General features: G+C 46.4%; 1 protein-coding gene across 1 annotated transcript in view; it reads left to right on the top strand.

The window, feature by feature from the left end:
* Window positions 1-20,471, top strand: part of PAQR5 (progestin and adipoQ receptor family member 5) — a 64,662-nt gene that overhangs the window by 31,143 nt on the left and 13,048 nt on the right. The window contains exons 3-5 of the mRNA XM_087820638.1: window positions 12,558-12,685; window positions 15,207-15,412; window positions 20,048-20,174. Coding sequence (XP_087676764.1) covers window positions 12,558-12,685; window positions 15,207-15,412; window positions 20,048-20,174 — 461 coding nt within the window. The remainder of the gene's footprint in view (window positions 1-12,557; window positions 12,686-15,206; window positions 15,413-20,047; window positions 20,175-20,471) is intronic.

The following is a 20,471-nucleotide window of genomic DNA, read 5'->3' as shown; positions in this document are numbered from 1 at the left end:
CCTGCAATCTTGCTGACCTTGCTAAACTCATTTATTAGTTCCAATAGTTTTTAGTGAATCCTTTAAGATTTCCTGTATGTAAGATCATGTCATCTACAAATAGTTTTGCTTCTTCCTTCCCATTCTAGATGCCTTTTATTTCTTTTCCTTGTCAAGTTGACTTAGCTAGAGCCTCCACTATGATATTGAATAGACGTGAGAGCAGACATCCTTTTCTTGTTCCTAATCTTAAGGGGAAAGCTTTTCATTTTCCATCAATAAGTATGTTAGCAGGTGGTTGGGCGGCTGGGTGAAAAAGGTAACGAGGGTTAAGAGGGGAAAAAACCAAAACTCAGACACACACAAAATGAAGTATATTAGCCGTGGGTTTTCATAGATGGGCTTTATTGGGTTGAACAAGTTCTATTCCTATTTTCTTGAGTGTTTTCTTATCATGAAAGGATACTTGATCTGTTAAATGCTTTTTCTGTATCTACTGACATGATTATGTGATTTTTGTTTTTCTCTCTTCTTGATTAATCTTGTCAGTTTATATTTTTTAGTATTTGAAAAGAGGCAAGTTTGGGCTTAGTGGAGCTTCTATTATGTATTTTATATCTCCAGTGTCTGTTGTTATTTTCTTTTCTTTCTGCTTTGGGTTTATTTTGTTGCTGTTCCTCCTCTAACTTCTTAAGTTAATCACTGCCTTTTTAAAAAATATATATGTTTTTATTGATTTCAGAGAGAGAAAGAGAGAGGGAGAGAGAAACATCAATGATGAGAGAGAATCATTGATCAGCTGCATCCTGCACATCCCCTACTGGGGATCGATCCTGCAAAGCGGGCATGTGCTGACTGGGAATTGAACCATGATCACCTGGTTCATGGTCCGATGCTCAACCACTGAGCCATGCTGGCTGGGTAATCACTGCCTTCTAATGTAAGCAATTAAGTATATCTATTTCCCTTTAAGTATTTTTTTAAAATATATCTTTATTGATTTCAGAGAGAGGAAAGGAGAGGGAGAGAGAGATAGAAACATCGATGCGAGAGTCATTGATCGAGCCCACAACCCGGTCATGTGCCCTGACCGGGAATCGAACCCTGATCGCCTGGATCCTAGGTCAATGCTCAACTGCTGAGCCACGCCCGGCCGGGCCCTCTAAGTATTGTTTTAACTACACCCCACATTGCTATTCTAATTAATTTCCATTTTGATTTCTTATGTGACTTAGGATTGCTTAGAAGTGTTTATTTTTTAAATTTTTAAAATATGTTTTTATTGATTTCTGAGAGAGGAAGGGATAGGGAAAGAGAGAAACATCAATGAGAGAGAAACATTGGTGGGCTGCCTCCTGCATGCCCCCTACTAGGGATCAAGCCTCAACCCAGGCATGTGCCCTAACCGGTGACCTCCTGGCACATGGATCACATTCAACCACTGAGACACACAGGCTGGGCAGAAGTGTTTCTTTTTTTAATTCCCAAATGTAAAATGGAGTTTTTATGTTATCAATTTAACTTAATTGATTGTCGTCTGAGAATGCCCTCTGTATTATTCCAATCCTTAAAATTTCTTCAGACTGGCTTTATGGCCTAACACATAATCAATTTTCATAAGTCTTCTAAGTGTACCTGAAAATACTGTATAATCTCTAATTGTTGGGGGCAGTATTCCATGTATGTCCCATAAGGTCAAATATTTTTATATTATTACTAATTTTGTTCAGCTTGATATACCATAATTGAGATGTGTTAAAATTTTCCACCATTATAGTAGATTTGTGAATTATTCCTTGTGGTTAGATAAATTTTTACTTTATATATTTTGAGCCTGTGTTTTTTAAGTATATCCAAGTTTATAATTGTTATATCTTTCTGGTGAAGTAAGTTTCTTATTATTTCATAGTGATTCTCTTTGTCCCATAATGCATTGTCTTAGAATCTGGTCGTCATATAGCCACTCCAGCTTTGTTGTTTTTGTTATTTGTCTGGCTTCTCTCTTTCCTTTCTTTGACCCTCAATCCCTCATAGTCCTTATATTTAATTGTGTTTCGTGTAAATGACACAGTTTGATTTTATCTAGTTTGACAATATTTGTTATTAACTGGACAGTTTAGTTTATTTATATTTATAACAAGTATTGACATATTTGCATTTATTTCAGTCATCTTATGTCCTTTCCATTTGTCTTATTTTCTCTGTTTAGTTATTTCATTTTTTGCTCTCTTTGGATTGAGTTTTACATTCTTGTTTTCTATTTTCCTTTTAACATTCTATTTTCTCCACTTCTTTTATAATTCTACCTAGAAATATGCTCTATATGTATTAGTTTAGTGGCTACTCCAGCTATTTTAACATGAGTAACTGTACTAGGCAGAAAGGACTAGACTATGCTGACTTTAAAAATTCCTCCAGATAAATTAAAAAATGGGCAAAGTACCTGAATAGACACTCCTCCAAAGAGGACATACAGGTGGTTAAGAAACATGAAAAAATGCTCAACATCACAGTGAAACTACAATGCAAGTTAAAATTACAATGAGATATCACCTCAACCTGCCAGAATGGCTGCCATCAATAAGTCAATAAACAGCAAATGCTGGTGAGAATGTGGGGAAAACAGAGCCCTAGTACACTGCTGGTGGGAATGCAGACTGGCGCAGCCACTATGGAAAACAGTATGGAGGTTCCTCAAAAAATTAAAAATGGAACTGCCGTTTGACCCAGTGATCCCACTTCTGGGAATATATCCTAAGAATTCCAAATCATCAATCAGAAAGAATATATGCATCACTATGTTTGTAGCAGCCTTATTTACAATAGCTAAGATCTGGAAACAGCCCAAGTGCCCATCAGTAGATGAGTGGATAAAAAAGCTGAGGGACATTTACACAACGGAATACTATGCAGCTATAAAAAAGGATAGCTTCCCCTTTTTGACAGTATGGATGGACCTGGAGATTATTACACTAAGCAAAATAAGCCAATCAGAGAAAGACAAATATCACATGATTTCATGTGGAATCTAATGAACAAAAAACCTGACCAACAAAATAGGTTCAGAGACATGGATGCATGGGACAGACTGACAGATCTCAGAGGGAAGGGGAGTGGGGGGGCATCGGGAAGAGATTAACCAAAGAACTTATGTGCATATGTGCATAGCCCTTGGACACAGACAATAGTGTGGTGAAGGCCTGGGGTGGGGCAGGAGCTGGGTGGAGGGGGACAGAGAGGGAGAAATGGGGGACTGCTGTAATACTGTCAACAATAAAAAGTAAATTTTAAAAACTCCTCTGGATAGCTGAATGACTTAACATGGCAAAGGTTTATTTCACATTCATTTTACATAACTAAGCGCTCAGTGGGGAACAGTGAGGACCCAGGCAGATGGAAGATCTGCCATCTTGTAGCTGCACACTCTGGAATATGTGGCCTCCTGGTTTGCCACAGAAGGGGAAGAAATGACAGTGTCTTAGGCTGGGCTCCCCAGAAACAGACTCTAAACCAAAGATTTGTGTGCAGGAAGTTTATCAGGGTGCGTTCTCAGGAACACCACCTGTGAGGAATTGAGGGAAGTGGGATTGGGTAGAAGGAGAAGTGGCATCAGAGCCTCAGCTGATCACACAACATGCTCTGGAATGGAGTTTGCCCTTCAGACCTGTCCCAAATGGGAAAAGGAGGCCAGGACTTTGTATCACACATCAGTGGGTGTGTGCTGCCCTTGGGCAGAGAGTATGACACGGTCAAGCCAGCAGCCTTTGGCCAAAAACAATTGCCATGGAGGGATGAGTGGCTCAGTTCTGAAGGAGGGAAGAGTTCCCTCCTGAGTGTGTTGTGATATCTGCTACAAGAAGGCCTACTGCTTTTAATGGCCCTGGCCTAAAAGTAACAATAACCAGAAATAGCCATATGGCCCCAACCAAACTACAAGAAAGTCTGAAAAATATAGGAAAATGCATGGAATATTTGTGAGCACCAACTGTCTCTACCATCCCTAACTTAACTTCTTGGATCTGAGGACTGGTGACTTTCAACAATTCTAGAACTTTATCAGTTGTGTCTTCAAATACCACAAAGAAGACCATCGTATTTTCTTCTGGAGAAATATTCTCCATGTTTCTTCCTTGCTCTTTCATATTTTCTATCCCTTAATCTCTTTGGACTGCATTCTGGATACTTAATGGGATCTTCTTTGAGTTGACTAATTTTCTCTTCAGCTAGGCCTAGTCTGCTGTTTATTCTTCAGTGACTTTTTATTTCAATTATTTTAATTTCTAAAAGCTTATTAGGTTCTTTTAAAATCAGTTTGTTTCATATTCATATATTTAAGCTTTTTCTTTAAACATATTGAGCACAATTATTTTATATTTCATCATCTGTTCTTTGAGCTTTCTTTCACCTACTGTTTTTACTGTTTCTCATTCATGGTGTTTTGTTTCCAGATGTGTGCATGCTTGTATTAAAGTAGAAATCTTTCAGAGAGAATTTTCATTTGCTTTTGTTACTTACCTGAGGGAGCTACAAAACTTTGACTTCCATTTGTAACCACTGTAATTTTTCCACTTGAGATTTCTTTCACCATGGAGGTAGTGTATGAATTTGGATTGGAAACCTATATGAAAATGAGCTGATGGTTCTGAATTCTTGGGAGAGATTTTTTTCAGAGAGACAACTTTCCTTATTGTCTCCTCTGGCTGGTGGGATTTATTTTGCATTCACTTATCTCTGGAATCCTAGCCTTCCTTATTGGTGAGGTCTTCTATGAGATTCTCTGCCTCTGAAATGGACCTTGGGTTTCATTTCTTTTTTTTATTTCTTTTTTTAATCCTCACCTGAGGATGTTTTTCTCCATTGCTTTTCAGAGGGAGTAGAAGGGAGAGAGAGACATCGATGTGAGATAGACACATCGACTCCCTGCCCCCTCCACCCATTCCGACCAGGGCCAGGGATCAAGCCTGCAACCAAGATACGTGCCCTTTGCCGGAATCAAACCTGGGACCCCTCAGTCCATGGGCCAACGCTCTAACCACTGAACCAAACTGTCCAGGGCTTGGGTTTCATCTCTTATTTACAAAGTCTGACAGCAGAATCTCTGATGTGAAAGCAGCTTACCTCACAGGGTTCCTGTTTTCCTTTTGTTTGGGAGCTTTGTGACCTTGCTTTTGTGCTGTCTTGCTGATACATTTATCCAGCATATAGTGCATACTTCATCCAGCGTCTGAATTGTTTTAGTCAGAGGGATCCTCTATGACATCTAATCAGTTATCATTTTGCCAGAACCAGAAGTTCCCCTGCCATCCTTCCAGGTCCTTTTTTCATCACTCTGGGTCCACAGGTCTCTTCCTTCTGGAAAACTCTGAAAACACTTAAACATTTTCGTAAAATGTTTGTAGCAATCCCAAGTTCCACTAGGCTGGATGCAGCGAAGCAAGCATAGATTTTGCAATGCAACAGACTGCGGGTTGCATCTTGGTTCTGCTAGTAACGGTGCCTTGGGTTTTTCCCCCTCTTCTGGGGGGCTGCAGCAAACAAGTCATAAGTTCAGCTCTGACTGGAACTGAACTGGGGCTGCAGTGCTGAGAGCACCAAATCCTAACCACTGCACCACGAGGTAATTAGGGCCTTGGAAACAGCATCTCACTTAGTTTTAGTTTCCTCATCTGTAAAGTGAGGTTGACAGACCCTGCCTTGCAGTACTCTCAGGATGATCAAATGAAACAGGGTCTGCCCCTAACATGTGCTGAATCTGAATCAGGAGAACAGATAGAGGCCACAGACCATGTGTCTAAACATATAAAAGTTACAAATGATGCCAGCAAACACATGAAGCTAGCAAATGGTTATATAAAGCGGTTCTATTTCTACCTTGACAATATCCCTTCATAATGACAAAAACAATGCGTAAAGTTCAGATTTTTATAAAGCTAAAGTCAGCAAAATATTGAAGACAGCTAAATTCAATTATTATTGCACATCTGGATGTTATAATGATGGATTAGTGATGTTTGGATGAGTAATAAAGTAAAAACACACATAATTTATAAATTATTACATGTTTATTTCATAGTTTATTTTTCTTGCTTTTGTTTCAGCAAAATTATGAGTTATATTGTTGTAATAAACATTATCACATAATTTGTGTTCTATTAGCAGTGATGCCAAATTACACCACTATTCTTGAGTCATTGAGTCTTTGTTTGTTTTTAATTAATTCCATTTGGAAGAAATTTCTGCCGAGTCTCTGCTCAGTTCTGCTACATATTCTTAAAGCCGTATTTAGAATCAGAAATGAACTATAAATTTTACATATCAAGTTTAAACATTGTAATGAAGTTGCATAATTATAATTTAAAAGAAATTTTTTAATTTCATATGGATCACCATTTTTATATAGCTGATTTTTTTCTCTCTTAATGGCATTTATTTGGCATTCCCATTGTGTGGCTAAGAATAGTTTATGGTCAAGTTTGTCATGCATTTCAACAAGATGTGCTGTGTTGGAGAAGATTCAGAGACTGTCCTACATGATCTTTGAATTGTTCCAAAGGAAGTCATCAGTTCTCCAAAGGAAGTAAGAAATTGAAACCATGTGCTGCCATTTCCAGCTCTAAGATTGCTTTTGGATTTTTGGTCACATTCTGACCTTGTGTTAGTCTTCTATTGTTACAATAAAAAATTACCACAAACTTGGTGGCTTAAAAAAGAAGATAAGTCTGTCCTACAGAACTATAAGATAAAAGTCTGGCATGGGTCTCATTAGGCTAAAATCAGGGTGATGGAGGCGTTAGGGGAGAATCTGTCTCCTCGCCTTTTCCAGCTCCGACACCACCGGCATTCCTTGGCTCCTGGCCCCTTCCTCCGTCTGCATCTCTCGACTCTTCTCCCATAGTCACATTTCCCTCTGCCTCTCTTCTTCTGCCTTCCTCTTCCACTTGTAAGAACCCTTGTGACTAACTGGGCCCACCCGAAAGACCCAGGTGATATTCCTATTTTAAGGCTAGCTGATTAGCAATTTTAATTCCATCTGAGACCCTAATTCCCCTGTGCCATGTGACCTGACATAGTCACAGGTTCTAGCGATTAGGACGTGGACGTCTCGGGGGGCCACTTTTCTGCCTACCATAGACTTTCTAATCATGTTGTACTGTTACCACAGGCTTGCCCACGGCAGATTTTTAAATCAATGTCTATAATTGAAAATCGTTTTCCTAGTTCTTATATCAAAGATTGCATTTTTACAACAAACGTAAAACCGATGGGACGCTCCATTGTTTCAACTTCCTCGCATTCATCTTCTGTGGGTCAGCACCCAGTGTGGTGCTAGTCATTCAGGGGGCTTTCGCCCAGGTACCCCCTTCCTGAGCTGAATCATATTTACTTTTTAAAGACATTTTATGTCTTTTTTCACTTCATTCATTGCATTACAAATCTCCTTCAGATCCTCCATCCTAGGTATTAATAATTTGTTTCATTGCTTTTTACCCTTCTTATATGTTTGGCCAGAAGAAATGTACCGCATTTCTCTTTTATAGGTACTGTGTTGCATGTACAACAGGCATCCTTATTGCATATTGGACAGTTACGTTTTGAAGAATGTTACACCAGTGTTCTAAATTAGCATTTACCTATAATTGCTTAATACCAACAATGGTTGCCTATTAACTCACCGTCTTTACATGTCAAGTAATTGCATATGGGTTGTGTACAGTGATGTTTCATTGAGAACCCAGGTGTTCTTTCCTGCCGGGACCAAGCATTGTCCTGCGGAGGCAGAGCTTAGTGCCCAGCCAGTGCCCGGCACACCGCAGGCGCTCACTAAACGACAGGCTAAAATCGATGCAGCAGTTCTCACCCTGCCTTCTCCCTCCCCATTCTCTCCAGCCTTCTTTCCACAGCTCTTCACTAGACTCCTTGCTGGTCTCTGTCCCCTGCCCTGGCTTTTCATGCCCATGTTGTTGGGTTCATCTTCTCCCTCTTACCTAAAAGAACCTCTTCTGCGATGAACTGGATTCTAGGCAGGGAGGTGACAGCAGGAAGCTGAGGCAGGAGCCTGGGTTGTGAAGCTTGTTAGAAATGCAGACCCTTTGCCCTGGCCAGGTAGCTCAGTTGGTTAGAGCGCTGTCCCCATACACCAAGGTTGGCTGTTCAATCTCTAGTCAGGGCACATAACATACAAGAAGCAACCAGTGAATGCATAAATAAGTGGAACAACAAATTGATGTTTCTCTCTCTCTTTCTCTCTCAAATCAATTTAAAAATATTAAAAAAAAAGCAGACTCTCACCCAATTGCAGTAAGACTCCCAGGTGATCTGCAGGCACCTGCAGAAGAAAGTTTGAGAGGCACTGGCTTAGGGACTTTGTCACCCAACCATACCACTTGTATGTTAATCCGCTCGGACTGCCATAACAAAGTATAACAAAGTACCACAGACTGGCTGGCTGGCTGGCTTAAACAGAAATTTATTTTCTCACATTCTAGAGGCCAGAAGTCTGGGGTCAAGATGCCAACATCGTTGGTTCTCCCGAAGCCACCCCTTTGGCTTGCAGATTGTCGCCTTCTTACTGTTTCTACATGTGGTCATCCCTCTAAGCACGCACACCCTTTGTGTCGCCCTGTGTGTCCAAATTCCCTCTTCCTACAAGGGACACTGGTCAGATTGGATTAGGGCACCCACCTAGCAGCCTCATTTTAACTTAATCACCACTTTAAAGACCCTATCTCCAAATACAGCTACATTCTGAAGTACTGGGGATTAGGGATTCAACATATGGGTTTTGTGGGGGACACAACTCAGCCCATAACACCACTTTAAAGAAGAAGAAATTGAGGCCCAGAGAAGTATGTGACAATCCAAAATCACCCTGTGGGCCAAGAGATGAGAGCTTCATCTCCAACAGAGCCCCTCTGAGCAGCAGCAATGATAGTGTAAGAGGCTGAAGAGATGGAGCCTGATGTTTGCATTTAAGTTTTAGCTTTGCTCCCACTATTTCTGGGATATTGGATACACGCCTTACCCTCCCCAGGCCTTATTTCCCTTTTCTGTGACATGCGGACAGTAGAAGGCTCTCCCTCCAGGTGGTGAGGGTGCCCTGAAACTTGGATGGGAAATGCAGGCTTCCACACCGATGGTGCCTGTAGCCTCCTGACCCCACTCCACCTCCTCTCATCTGCTCTCAAAACCCACATATTCGCTACCAGCCAGATGCCTGATTATTTCCCCCAGGTGATTTGCAGTTTAATAGCTAGAAAAACCAAGGGTTTAAAAATGGTCGCGGTGGAATGTCAGGCATCAGCTGGCAGGTGCACAGGTCTTTGTGGGAGCCAAGCCTGTGGCAGGCACTAAAAGGAAAACCTGCTAACATGCCCTTGCACCCGGTGCCTGGGGATTCTCGCTTCTAAATAATAGGCTGTGCACAATTTGATTTCATTTCACTCTAAATTGCCCAGCCTGCAACCAGGGATGCAAGGCGGAGTCCTACAAATCAATTCTGCTGTGCAAATAAGCTGGCGCTTGCTAACCTGGGGGTGCTTAGAAATGAGGCCCAGCTACAGAGCATTAAGGCAATGATTGCCATTTGCCTTTTGGGGTCAAACTGGGTGTGAATACAAAATTGTTTTCAAATGTTTCGTTTGTTTAGATTTATGTAGCATGCCCTCTGTTAAGATTTAAGCTATGCAAAGCTCTTTGCTGAGGCTAGAGCGGGAAGGTGGGAAGACTGAGTCCCCTTCCCGGGCTCAGAGGGGCTCAGCACTAGAGTGGGCCTGGCTGTGCAGCCTAATAAATCATGGTTCAAGATGGGGAGAGGAGTTCTGGTATGGAGGGACTCCATCTTTCATCCATACTTTATCCATCTGTACTTTTGGGGGTAGGGGCTGCTTTAAATCCTGCCCCTATGGTATGGTTCATGTTGGCTTCCCACCCATGTTGGAGATCAGGATAACAGCTTAGAGGGAAGCAGGTTCTTTCAGTCTGGGCCCAGGCCTGGCTTTGGTGGTGTAGTACCCTCCCCAGGTCTGGGCCAGGTTCTTAAGTGTGTCCAGTTGGTATATTTCCCAGCCCCTCTGTGTTCCTCTGGCTTTTGACTATGTCAGCATCCACTCTTGCCTCTGAAAATTCAGGGCCCAAAGAGAGAACAGCAGTCACACCCCGAGTCACCCTGGGCAAAATGTAGGTGGTCTCCCTGTCTGGCTCATGTCTATCCATGCCCACCTGTGGTCCACTGTGTCCAGCTGTCCTGCAGCCCTACCCTGCTTCATCCCTCTGTGCCACCATCCCCTCCCCACATGCCCAGTGCTCTGCAGGACCCTTGTCACGAGATCTCCTGCTACACAGGATCTGCTAAACTCATTCATGGGAAGGAGTAAATAGTAACAATTGCTCCTTCCCAGAGTCTTTGCATTTTAATCAGTGGCCAGTGCTTGAATTAAAAAAAAGAAAAAACTTTAAAGGAAGAAAAAAAGAAACATAAGAGGTAGAGGGAATGACCCATAGTTTCTACTGGAGGGCCTTCTGAGTGTGCGCCAAGCCCACGCCATCCTCCTCGTGTGGATCAAAGGCCAGGGGCTGTCGGCCCACTTGCCTCCTTGCCAGCAGCCCCGGTGGGGTGGGCAGCTGCAAGCCAGGATCCCTGCTGCCCATTAGAGAAGCCTGTCTGCTGCAAACCAGGACGTCAGCAGAATTGAACAGTGAATCTAAAACTGGAACAAGTCTCTCTAATTAGCTAAGACCCAAATCTAATTCAAATAGTGTTTCTTCACTGAACCATGAACCAACTTCATCATCATCCTCCCTCAGTTGACCGGTTTAACCCGGAATTGAACTGAAGTGGGAACATACTGACCATCAGCTAGCTTATGGCTCCCATTTCATAGGTGAGAACACTGAGGCCCCAGCTCAAGGTCATGCGGCACCTCAGTGGCTCATATTGACTCTTTAATAACCCCTTACTTTCTCTACTATTTCAAGTGACCTCTTGACTCAGAACCTCAAGAGATAGTATAAGTTATGTTTTATATTGTATATCTCTGAATCGGGACCCTCTCTTAGAAGTTGGTAACTCAAATGAGAAATGTGTGTCTGGGTTGGAATTCCCCCAGCCTTCCCTTCTTCCCACAGCCCTAGAAAATCAAAGGGAAAGGTTTAAAATTTATTGTGACTTGATTTGTGTTATGATTACTGATACTATCATTATTATTTGCCTCAATTATCTACTCATTTTATTTAAAATATATCTTTATTGATTTCAGAGAGATGAAGGGAGAAGGAGAGAGAGAGAGAGAAATATCAATGATGAGTCATTGATCGGCTGCCTCCTGCACACCCCCTGCTGGGGATCGAGCTCGCAACCCGGGCATGTGCCCTGACCAGGAATCAAACCGTGATCTCCTGGATCCTAGGTCGGTGCTCAACCACTGAACCATGCTCTCTACTCATTTTAAATTTACCTCCTGAAGGTTATAACATTTATCTAAATTGGTGGTTCTTAACTGGGGGAGACTTTACCCCCAGGGGACATTGGCAATATCTGGAGAGATTTTTGGTTGTCACAACTTGGGAGGGAGGCCCAGTGTGTGCCGCTGGCATCTTTTAGGGAGAGGCATGAACAGTGCTGCATAATGCCCAGGGCAGCCCCCACAACAAAGAATTTTCTGGCCGAAAATGTCAATAGTGTCCAGTTTGAGAAACTTGGATCTAAGTCAACACAAGGGGAAAAGTGTCCTACAGATCTTGCTACCTCAACAAATGAAACTTTTCACTCTTCTGTTTGCTCCCAGCCTCTCCCCCACCACGTGTGCTGATGTTTCTATAGTTCTTATAAATATGGTTGAAATACAATTTACACTCTCCTTTTTCCCCCACTTAATATTGCATCCTGACCTTTTGTCCCTCTTGCCTCATCTTCACAATGACCATTTTTAATGGGTGCAATGTAGTCCTTCCGGTGGGTTGATAGCCCATATTTTACCTGAGCAGTCCAAGGCTCTCATGGGGACTTGGTTCCTGAGAGACTTGCCAAGTGGGCTGCATGGAGTGGTGGTGGCTTGTGTGGGCCCGCTGTGGCCAGCCTTCTCCTCTGCCTTAGCCCAGGCTGATGCCATCATAGTCTTCATCATCAAAAGGCCTTTATGAAGCGCCTTGGTGAATACATCCAAGAGGGATCTTCTGCAGAGGTCTTCCCACCAGCCCAACACGCAGGGCATGTTGGCTCTGACAAACAGCACATATGTCAGCCAGCCACAAAGGCATCCAGGGACCAGGCTACAGGCCAAACCCGATTCTTAAGCAGTATTCATGACAAGAAGTGTGTCTAAGAATGGAAGGCAAGCTGGATTCTCGAAGGGAGCCAGGGCCTTGAGTTCTCTCCTCCGGCTGGCTCTAGGCTTCTTGAAGGACATGGTATTTCAGAAACTAGGGGGGTGGGGGGCACGTTGGCAGGGGTCAGGTGTGCCGGGCTCAAGTGTTCAAGTGCACAGCCTGGGAGAGGACCGGATGCTAGCGGAGACGTTTCTCCTGAGACCTGCCCTCCCCTGCCTCCCTCTCCTCACCTCAGTGCCTTTTTCTCCCGGCAGGTATTCCATGAGCAGGGCATCCTCTTCGGCTACCGTCACCCACAGAGCTCCGCCACGGCCTGTGTCCTCAGCCTTTTCCAAATGACCAACGAGACCCTCAACATCTGGACTCACTTGCTGCCCTTCTGGTACCTTCCAGCCATCTCATTCGGGAGTCCTGGGAACCAGGGCTTCTTTAAAACACAACTGGGGTGGGGAGGGCTGAGATGCTATGCTGGGATTTTGGGGACTCCCCAGGGTGTGTGGGTGTGGAGCAGAGGCGAGCTTTTGGTCATGGATTGTGGTAGGCTTCATGGGGCTCCTGGTGGCTCCGTGGTCTTCTGTGGTCCTGGACCTGATTTCATCTTCTCCTCTTCAGTCTTGGAGGCTTTCTGGGTCTCCCGGGAGACCTGGTTAACATGTCATGAGCTTGAGCAAGTCACTTACCCTCTCTGAGCCTCACATTTTTCCATCTGCGAAGCAGGAAGGTAGTCCACACCTTCGTTGGGTCTCTGTGAGGATTATGGGAAAAGACACTGGAAAAGGCATTGGGCACAGAGCTGTGGGTGCCCTGTAATTGTTCTGGAACCACAGCAACTGTACACAGTTAAGAGCTCTGGGACATGCATGTGTGCAAAAAAGGGAGTTGCCAGGAAGGTGAAGAGGGGAAGGACCTTGCTGAGAAGGGGACAGTCCAAAGAGCAGCTTCACACACCTCACGTCTGTGCATGAGGGGAAAGTGGAGATGGGGTCAGAAGCCAAGTCATAGTCTATCCGAGCTGGAAGAACCTGAGGTCGTGCCGGGCACTGTCCCACTCATGCTACCATTGGCAAAGATGTGGCCCAGAGAAGGGGGCAGCTTGTTTACACTACAGTCAGGGCACAGGCTGGTCTCTGGGCTCCCCCCAGATCATGTCGAGAAGCCAGGAGAAGAGGAGGGACCCAGAGTGTGTGCAGGTGGAGATGGGCCCGAGGAAGGCAATGTGCCCCATCAAAGTCAGAGACTGACCTGGTGCCAAAGGCAGGGGAAGGTGCCAGAAACCTTCCCAGGAAAGGAGAGAGCAGTTAGGCTTGTGGTGGACTAGGGCTGTCTGTAAAGAAGCCTATGGCCCACTAGCTGGTCAGGGTGGCAGCGAGATCCTGCCCACGGAGGCTGTTTGTCATTTTAAATTTAAGTAAACATCACTAAAAAGTCTAAATGCTAACAAACAATAACTTGCAGAAGGGAACAGAGTCGGTGTCTCCCTAGCCCCTCTTCCCCCTGGAGCTGCCAGGTGAACCTGTTTGTTGTGCATCCCTCCAAAGCGCTTCTAGGATGGGAGCATCTGTGACATGTGTACACCCAGAGCCCAGTTCTTCCCTCCACCGCTCTCCCCAGCTCTGCTTCCCTAGGAGCTCTGACCATAGCCTCTCAGGCTCTGAAACAGCTGCAAGGTGTCTGTTTATGGATGAACCACAGGTGATTTAGGCTGTTTTGAAGTTTGCGCCGCTACAAAGAGTGCTGGCCGACCATCCTTATTTGTGGGGCCTGAGCCCTGTGCACAGATCCTGTGGGACGACTTCTTAGCTGTTGGACAGCTGAGCCATGCTACGCTGCCAGGCCAAGCTGAGCAACATGGAGTGGCAGGAGGGCTTGGGAGAACCGGAGTAAGATGCCCTAAGGAAGGGGAACTAGGGAATGATCCTGAGATGATCAAAGGGTATGTTTTAAGAAACAGCAAATAGCTTAAGCTTTATCAGCTTGGACAGGAGGAAAAAGATGATCACGCGTATGGCCAGATTTATTGATGCTCCTGGGGAGCTCTGTAGTCTCCTTCCCTGGGAGTAGTTTGTGGAAGTAGGCAGCTCTGGAGGCAGGACCCCGTCTCGTGGGTTATAGGTCAGGAAGATCTGATGCAGACGTGTGCAACACTGCTGTGTAGAGATGGAGCCCAGAGACCCAGGCCCTGTTGAGGCTCAGCCTGGGCCTCCACCACTCAGAAAAGTTATTGTAATGTTAGTGGAGGAATAGTGTGGAAGAGACGGGAGAAAAACATTCTGTTATCCTCTAAACTTTCAGGGCTCCACCTGGGGGATGGCTTCTGATTGAGGAACCTTCCTGTAAGGGGGACAGGGACAAACTGTAGGGATGGTGACCAGGTTAAATGTGGGTCCTATGAGAAATGGTTGAATGCACTGGGGTTATTTAGTGTGAAGTTCAAAGAGGTGGGGAGAGGTTATGAAGACTGCCTTAAGATATTTGATGGGCTTGTTGTCTGTGGTCCAGTCGGGGAGCACTAGGGCTGATCAAATGGAGATAGATTCCAGAGAGACAGATGGCAGCTCAGTGAAGAACTTTCCAACACTCAGAGCTGCCTTGGTAGGTGGTGAGCTCCCCGTCCCAGAAGCATGCAAATTGAGGCTGGAGAATCACTTGAGCAAAATGCTGTAAGAGGGCTCTGTCACCACCAGCAGGGAGAGGGGACTGGATAAAGGCCCTCTTCTTACCCCTCCTGCTCATTTTCAACCAAAAAAGGACCCCACAGACTCTCCCTTGCTCATGGCATTTCATCAAAGCGAGAACATGTAGGGATTGGCCATGCCAGGGGAACAGAAGGCAGGAGATAATCAGATGGGGTAAATAAGAGGAGCACCCAGCCATGGGGACTGATGGGCCATGCTGTGTTCCAGGTTCTTCATGTGGAGGTTTGTGACTGAACTGTATGTGATAGACACCCAGAATGACAGCTACTCCTGGCCTCTGCTTGTGTACATGAGCACCAGCTGCGTGTACCCCCTTGCATCCAGCTGTGCGCACACCTTCAGCTCCATGTCCAAGAACGCCCGGCACATCTGCTACTTCCTGGACTACGGCGCTGTCAATCTCTTCAGCCTGGGTACGTGAGGCCTTGCGCTCGACTTCCCTCCGCTAGGACTGAGCCACCTGCCCCTTCCCCTGGGAGCTGGGGTCACCAAAAGGCTTCGATGGGCTTGCGGAAGAGTCGTGGGAATGCAGTGCCCTGTCTAGGCTCCCGATGAGTGTTTCATAAGCAGCTTGTCCAACGGTGTGCTGGCAATACTTAACAACTGGTTCTCTGGGGATGAAAGCCCTGGTCAGTGGCGTTGCTGATTTGTGGTATAAATACTCCTGCGTGTCAGACTTCAAGCCGCCACCATGACATCACTGAGCACAGGTGGGGACAGATACACAGTAGCACACCCCTACGTAGTAATTCCTCTATACTGACACAGTAGATGGATTAATTGAATAGTTATTACTTTTATTAATATGATTCATTTAATTATAACTTATGTCATTTAATTTTTAATAATAGCTGTGTCTAACAATTGGCTCACAAGTTCTCTGAAACTGTCTGCTCCCACAGGCCAGGTGAGCCAACCACACACGAGTGCTGGTCTCTGTCGTATCTGACAGGGAAGTGGGGTGGTCACAAACCTCATTTGTCCAGAGGCTTAGAGAAGCTAGGGATTTTCTCAAAGTGCCACAGGGACAGAGTGACAAACCGGGAGCTCCGGCCTTCTTGTGTTTTTCTTTATGATGTCCTCTCCTGTTGTCTCCTGTCTTCTCCCCGACCATGGGCACCCATCTCTCCCCTCACATCCCAGTTCTAGCCTCTTCTCCCTCCTGATCCTGCTCTAGGCGTGAAAGCAGAGGCATCATCTTCCTTCCCCAAGAGGGGGTCCACGAGGAGCCTGCCTCTATCCCATTTCCTTGTTTCTCTTTCTTCACAAGCTACACATACACACACACACACACACACAGAGATACACACACACACACAGATACACATATAATACACAGATACACATGCATAGATACATATATAATACACAGATACATACCGACAGATACACATATAATACACAGATACACACACAGATACACACAGATACATATACACACACAGATACACATATAATACACAGATACACATATACAGACACATAATACATATACACACATGTACATATGCAAAGTGGGGCAAAAGTAGGTTTACAGTTGTATGTGAAACAGTTTATTTTTGTATTATTATTTATTAATTATTATATTATTTTCCATGCAAACAACTGTAAACCTACTTTTGTCCTACCCTGTAAATACATACACACATACACACATATACACATATAGACATACACATACATACATATACACACACACACACCTATACATATATAAATATACCCACATATGCACATACACAGTCTTTACTGCCTCGCCTCCCACTGAGTGCTCTGCTGTCCAGCCCTGCCATTCACTAAAACTGTGGTTGCCGAGCCCCAGCCTCCTCCTGACTTGGGATTCATGCAGCCCTGTGGGCTCTCTCTCCAGCCTTTGATGCAGGGGCCCCCAGTGCTCCTCAGACCCCCTCTTCCTGTGGCTCCTCGTGCATCACTCCCTCCCCTTTCTCCTCCTTTGCTGGTCCCCCTTCCTCTGCTCTCCTCCATAGGTGGGTGAGCTCAGCATCAGTCCCTGGGCCTCTGCTCAGACATGGCCCAGTTCCCTGGGTGACCTCCCCTGTGCCCACCATCCCCTGACACCTCTGGTGAGGTGCTTCCAACCCCCATCTCTAGTTTAAACTGCTTACCTGAGGTCCCCCCGCAATCAGCCCTTCGACCTAGACTATCCACCTTCTCCCCACCTCAGCTCCCCCTCCCTCTCTCTCCGGCCCATCCCACTTCCACCATCCTCTCTAATTAGTCAGCACATTCAGTTGAGTCTCTCCTTCATATTTTTCAAATCGGCTCTGTCTCCCTGGGTTAGCTCAGACCCTCATGTCCCCCTGCACTGTTTCAGCAGTCTCCTCTCTGCCCCCCAAACCCCATTTCCACCCACTGTCCGGGGAGGTTTTTACAACACCTTCTGGCCATGGCACCCCTCCCACTTAAAACCTTCCAGGGTTCCCAGTTTCCTGGGATGAAGTCCAAAATCCTTAGCCCGGGAGCTCCCCAGCCCTTGATCGCCTGCCCAGACTCACTATGACAAGAGCAAGCATATTGGAGCAATCAGTACAAGGCAGACTCGGAGCTGCGCGCCTGGCACACATCACCAAGGGGCGGCAGGCATAGCGCGGTGCCTGGTGGCCCGACGGCCACCACGCCCTGATAGTTACATGATCCTGGGCAAGGTTCTTAACCTCTTCAACCTCAGTTTCTCATCCACAAAGTTGACATAATATCTCCCTCATAGGAGTGTTATGAAGATTAAATGCATTTGGAAGTGAAGCACCTAGTAAGCATGGGAGGGTAGCCATTACCATGGTGATCTAGTTACCCTGACAGCAGTGCCCCGAGGTGGGGACCATCAGTATACCTACGCTCCAGGTGAGAATAATGAGGCACCGTGAAGGTCAGTGACCCAGCCACACAGCTTGTCAGTGGCAGAGCCAGGGCCCCAGGAGCCTGAGGGGCCTGCAGGCTGTGGCTTCCTCCAAGCCCCCAGGCTGGGACTGACTTCTGTGCAGCTCTGTCCCCAGCCTTGTCAGTGGTTCCTCCATCTCTGCTCCTCACTGGGAACAGCACCCTGAGGACAGACGTGTGCCTTTCACATTTCGCTTTCCAGCCTATAGCCAGTGCCTGGCGTGGGTGCTCGGTAGACAGGGAAGGAAGGTCTAGTGGTTGAGAGAGCCTGTGGGTTCCACTGGGACACCAGCTCCATGTCTGCAGCCACCGCTCCTCCCACTCTCCTCCAACCCTTCAGAAACCCTCAGTCCCTGGGAGGTGGCTTCTATCCAGCTTCCCTGACTTCTAGCTGTTCCTCCCTCTAGGCATCCTGTGCACTTTCACTAGATTTTGGTCACCTTAATCCCCCACTCAGAAACCTTCCAGTTGCACCTGACACTGATACAAAATAATATTGAATGTAAACTGTAATAAAAATTTTTTTTAAAGAAAAACTTTTCAGCCCAGCCGGGCGTGGCTCAGTGGTTGAGCGTCGACCTAGGATCCAGGCGATCAGGGTTCGATTCCCGGTCAGGGCACATGCCCGGGTTGCGGGCTGCGGCCGATCAATGGTTCTCTCATCATTGATGTTTCTATCTCTCTCTCTCCCTCTCCCTTCCTCTCTCTGAAATCAATAAAGATATATTTAAAAAAAAAAAAAAGAAAAACTTTTCAGTTGCTCCCAATAGCCTAAAAGATAAAGTTTGCTTTCCTTAGTCTGGCATCTAAAGCCAACTCCTGCTCTGCTCCCCAGGAAGCCCTCCCTGCCCTTAGGCCCTTGTTAGAATCCCCCACCTTCTAAGGAGGCTTCCCAGATCAGCCCCTTTGCTGGATGCCCACCCATCCTGAACGCCCACCTCACACTGCAACCCTCCTGGAGGCTCTGATCAGTTCCACTTCCCACTGCAGTTTCTGGCAGGGTCTGAGGCTCCTCGTTTTTGTGCCACCCACAGAGCTTGGCACCTGGGCCCTAGACAACATGCACAGAGTGAATGCATCCTCGTCCAGATGGGAACCTCCACATAGTATCAGGCTGAGAGCGGAGATTGTCCCCCTGGAGGCAGTGCCCAGTGAAACCTCACAAGTGGCCTGCTGGAGGGGGGAACATGGGACCCGGAGGTGGCAATGCTCCGCTCTTTGTGCCTGTGTAACCCTGGGAACACCACTTGGCCTCACTAGACTCCATCTGTCAAATGGATCAGAGACAGAGCCCTGTTTCAGCCTTGAGCTAGAATTCCAAGGTCTCTGTCTTTGGAATAACAGGTGACCTTGGGCCTAATCCCTCAGGCCCTGGGCTGAACTGCCTGTGGCTGCCCATCCCAGAAGGGACTTCAGCAGGTGAGGGCGCTGGAGAGGCCGTCTGGTCTAGGTCCCCGGACAGTGATCTCCCCGGCTCTTAAAGCTGCAGCAGACAGGTTTCATGAAGTTCCTTAGTTAACCCGTCTCTCACAAACTCCAAAACCTGAAACAGAACAAAACTCCAAGGCTGGCCAGCCTCTTATACCCAGCCTCCCAGCTGGCCAGGCCTGCCGCCAGCTGATGAGATTTGCAGCACCTCGGCAAGGCTCCCTTTCCCCACACCTTGATCTCTCTGCAAGGAGCACTTCGTGCCATCAGGCAGACGACACGTGCACACTCAGAGTAAAGCTGAGCACACTGCAGTGTCAGTGTGGACCTACCACAGCCTGTAGTTAAAAGTAGGGGCTGTCGCTGAACTGCCTGCACTCAAAGCTTGGTTTTGCTGCTTTCTAGCTGTGTGCCCCTGGATGGGTTAACTAAGCTGCTGTATGCCTGTTTTGTCATCAGTAAAATGAAGATAAGTGCAGGATGGTTGTAAAGATTATGTGAGTCAATATATGTAAAGCCCGTGGAGCAATGTAAATTCTCAGGATAGGATCTGGGTAGGCGGAGAGGAGAGGGCAGGGCATTCGGGCAGGGGGGATGGCACAGGACTGCTCGTGGTCGCTGGGGCTGATGAGGCTCGGCCACACGCTAGGGTTGGTCTTCCCAGTGAGTCCCGGCAGTGCCAAGTAGTGGCTTCTTACCCTAGGCTGGTTTTTCTTCCCCAGGCTCAGCCATCGCCTACTCTGCGTATTCGTTCCCTGACAATCTGGTGTGCACCACCTTCCCTGACTACTACGTGACCCTGGCTGTGCTGAACACCATCATCAGCACTGGCCTGTCCTGCTACTCCAGGTACCTGGCCACTCTATCCCAGATGGGACAGGGAGGGAGGAGGGCTCGAGTGCATCTCCAGCCTGGGACTGTGGACGTCCTGTGGCTAGGCAGGACCCGTGTCACGGGCATACGGCCATCTGTGCAGTGGCTCGGGGCCCCGTGATCAAGAGGGCTCCACACTTGGTTTAATGCTCTGCTATTGCTGTCCTGAAAGTCACTTTGCACTGAGCCCTGCAAATTATATAGCTGGTCTTGTTGCTGGACAATCACTTATCCTCCTTGACCCTCAGTTTTCCCATCTGTAAAATGAGTCGA

The sequence above is a fragment of the Miniopterus natalensis genome, chromosome 1, assembly GCF_054644295.1.
Source record: "Miniopterus natalensis isolate mMinNat1 chromosome 1, mMinNat1.hap1, whole genome shotgun sequence".
Classification (NCBI taxonomy): Eukaryota; Metazoa; Chordata; class Mammalia; order Chiroptera; family Miniopteridae; genus Miniopterus; species Miniopterus natalensis.
The sequence above is the reverse complement of the archived record's forward strand: the minus strand, read 5'-3'. Positions and strand labels throughout refer to the sequence as shown.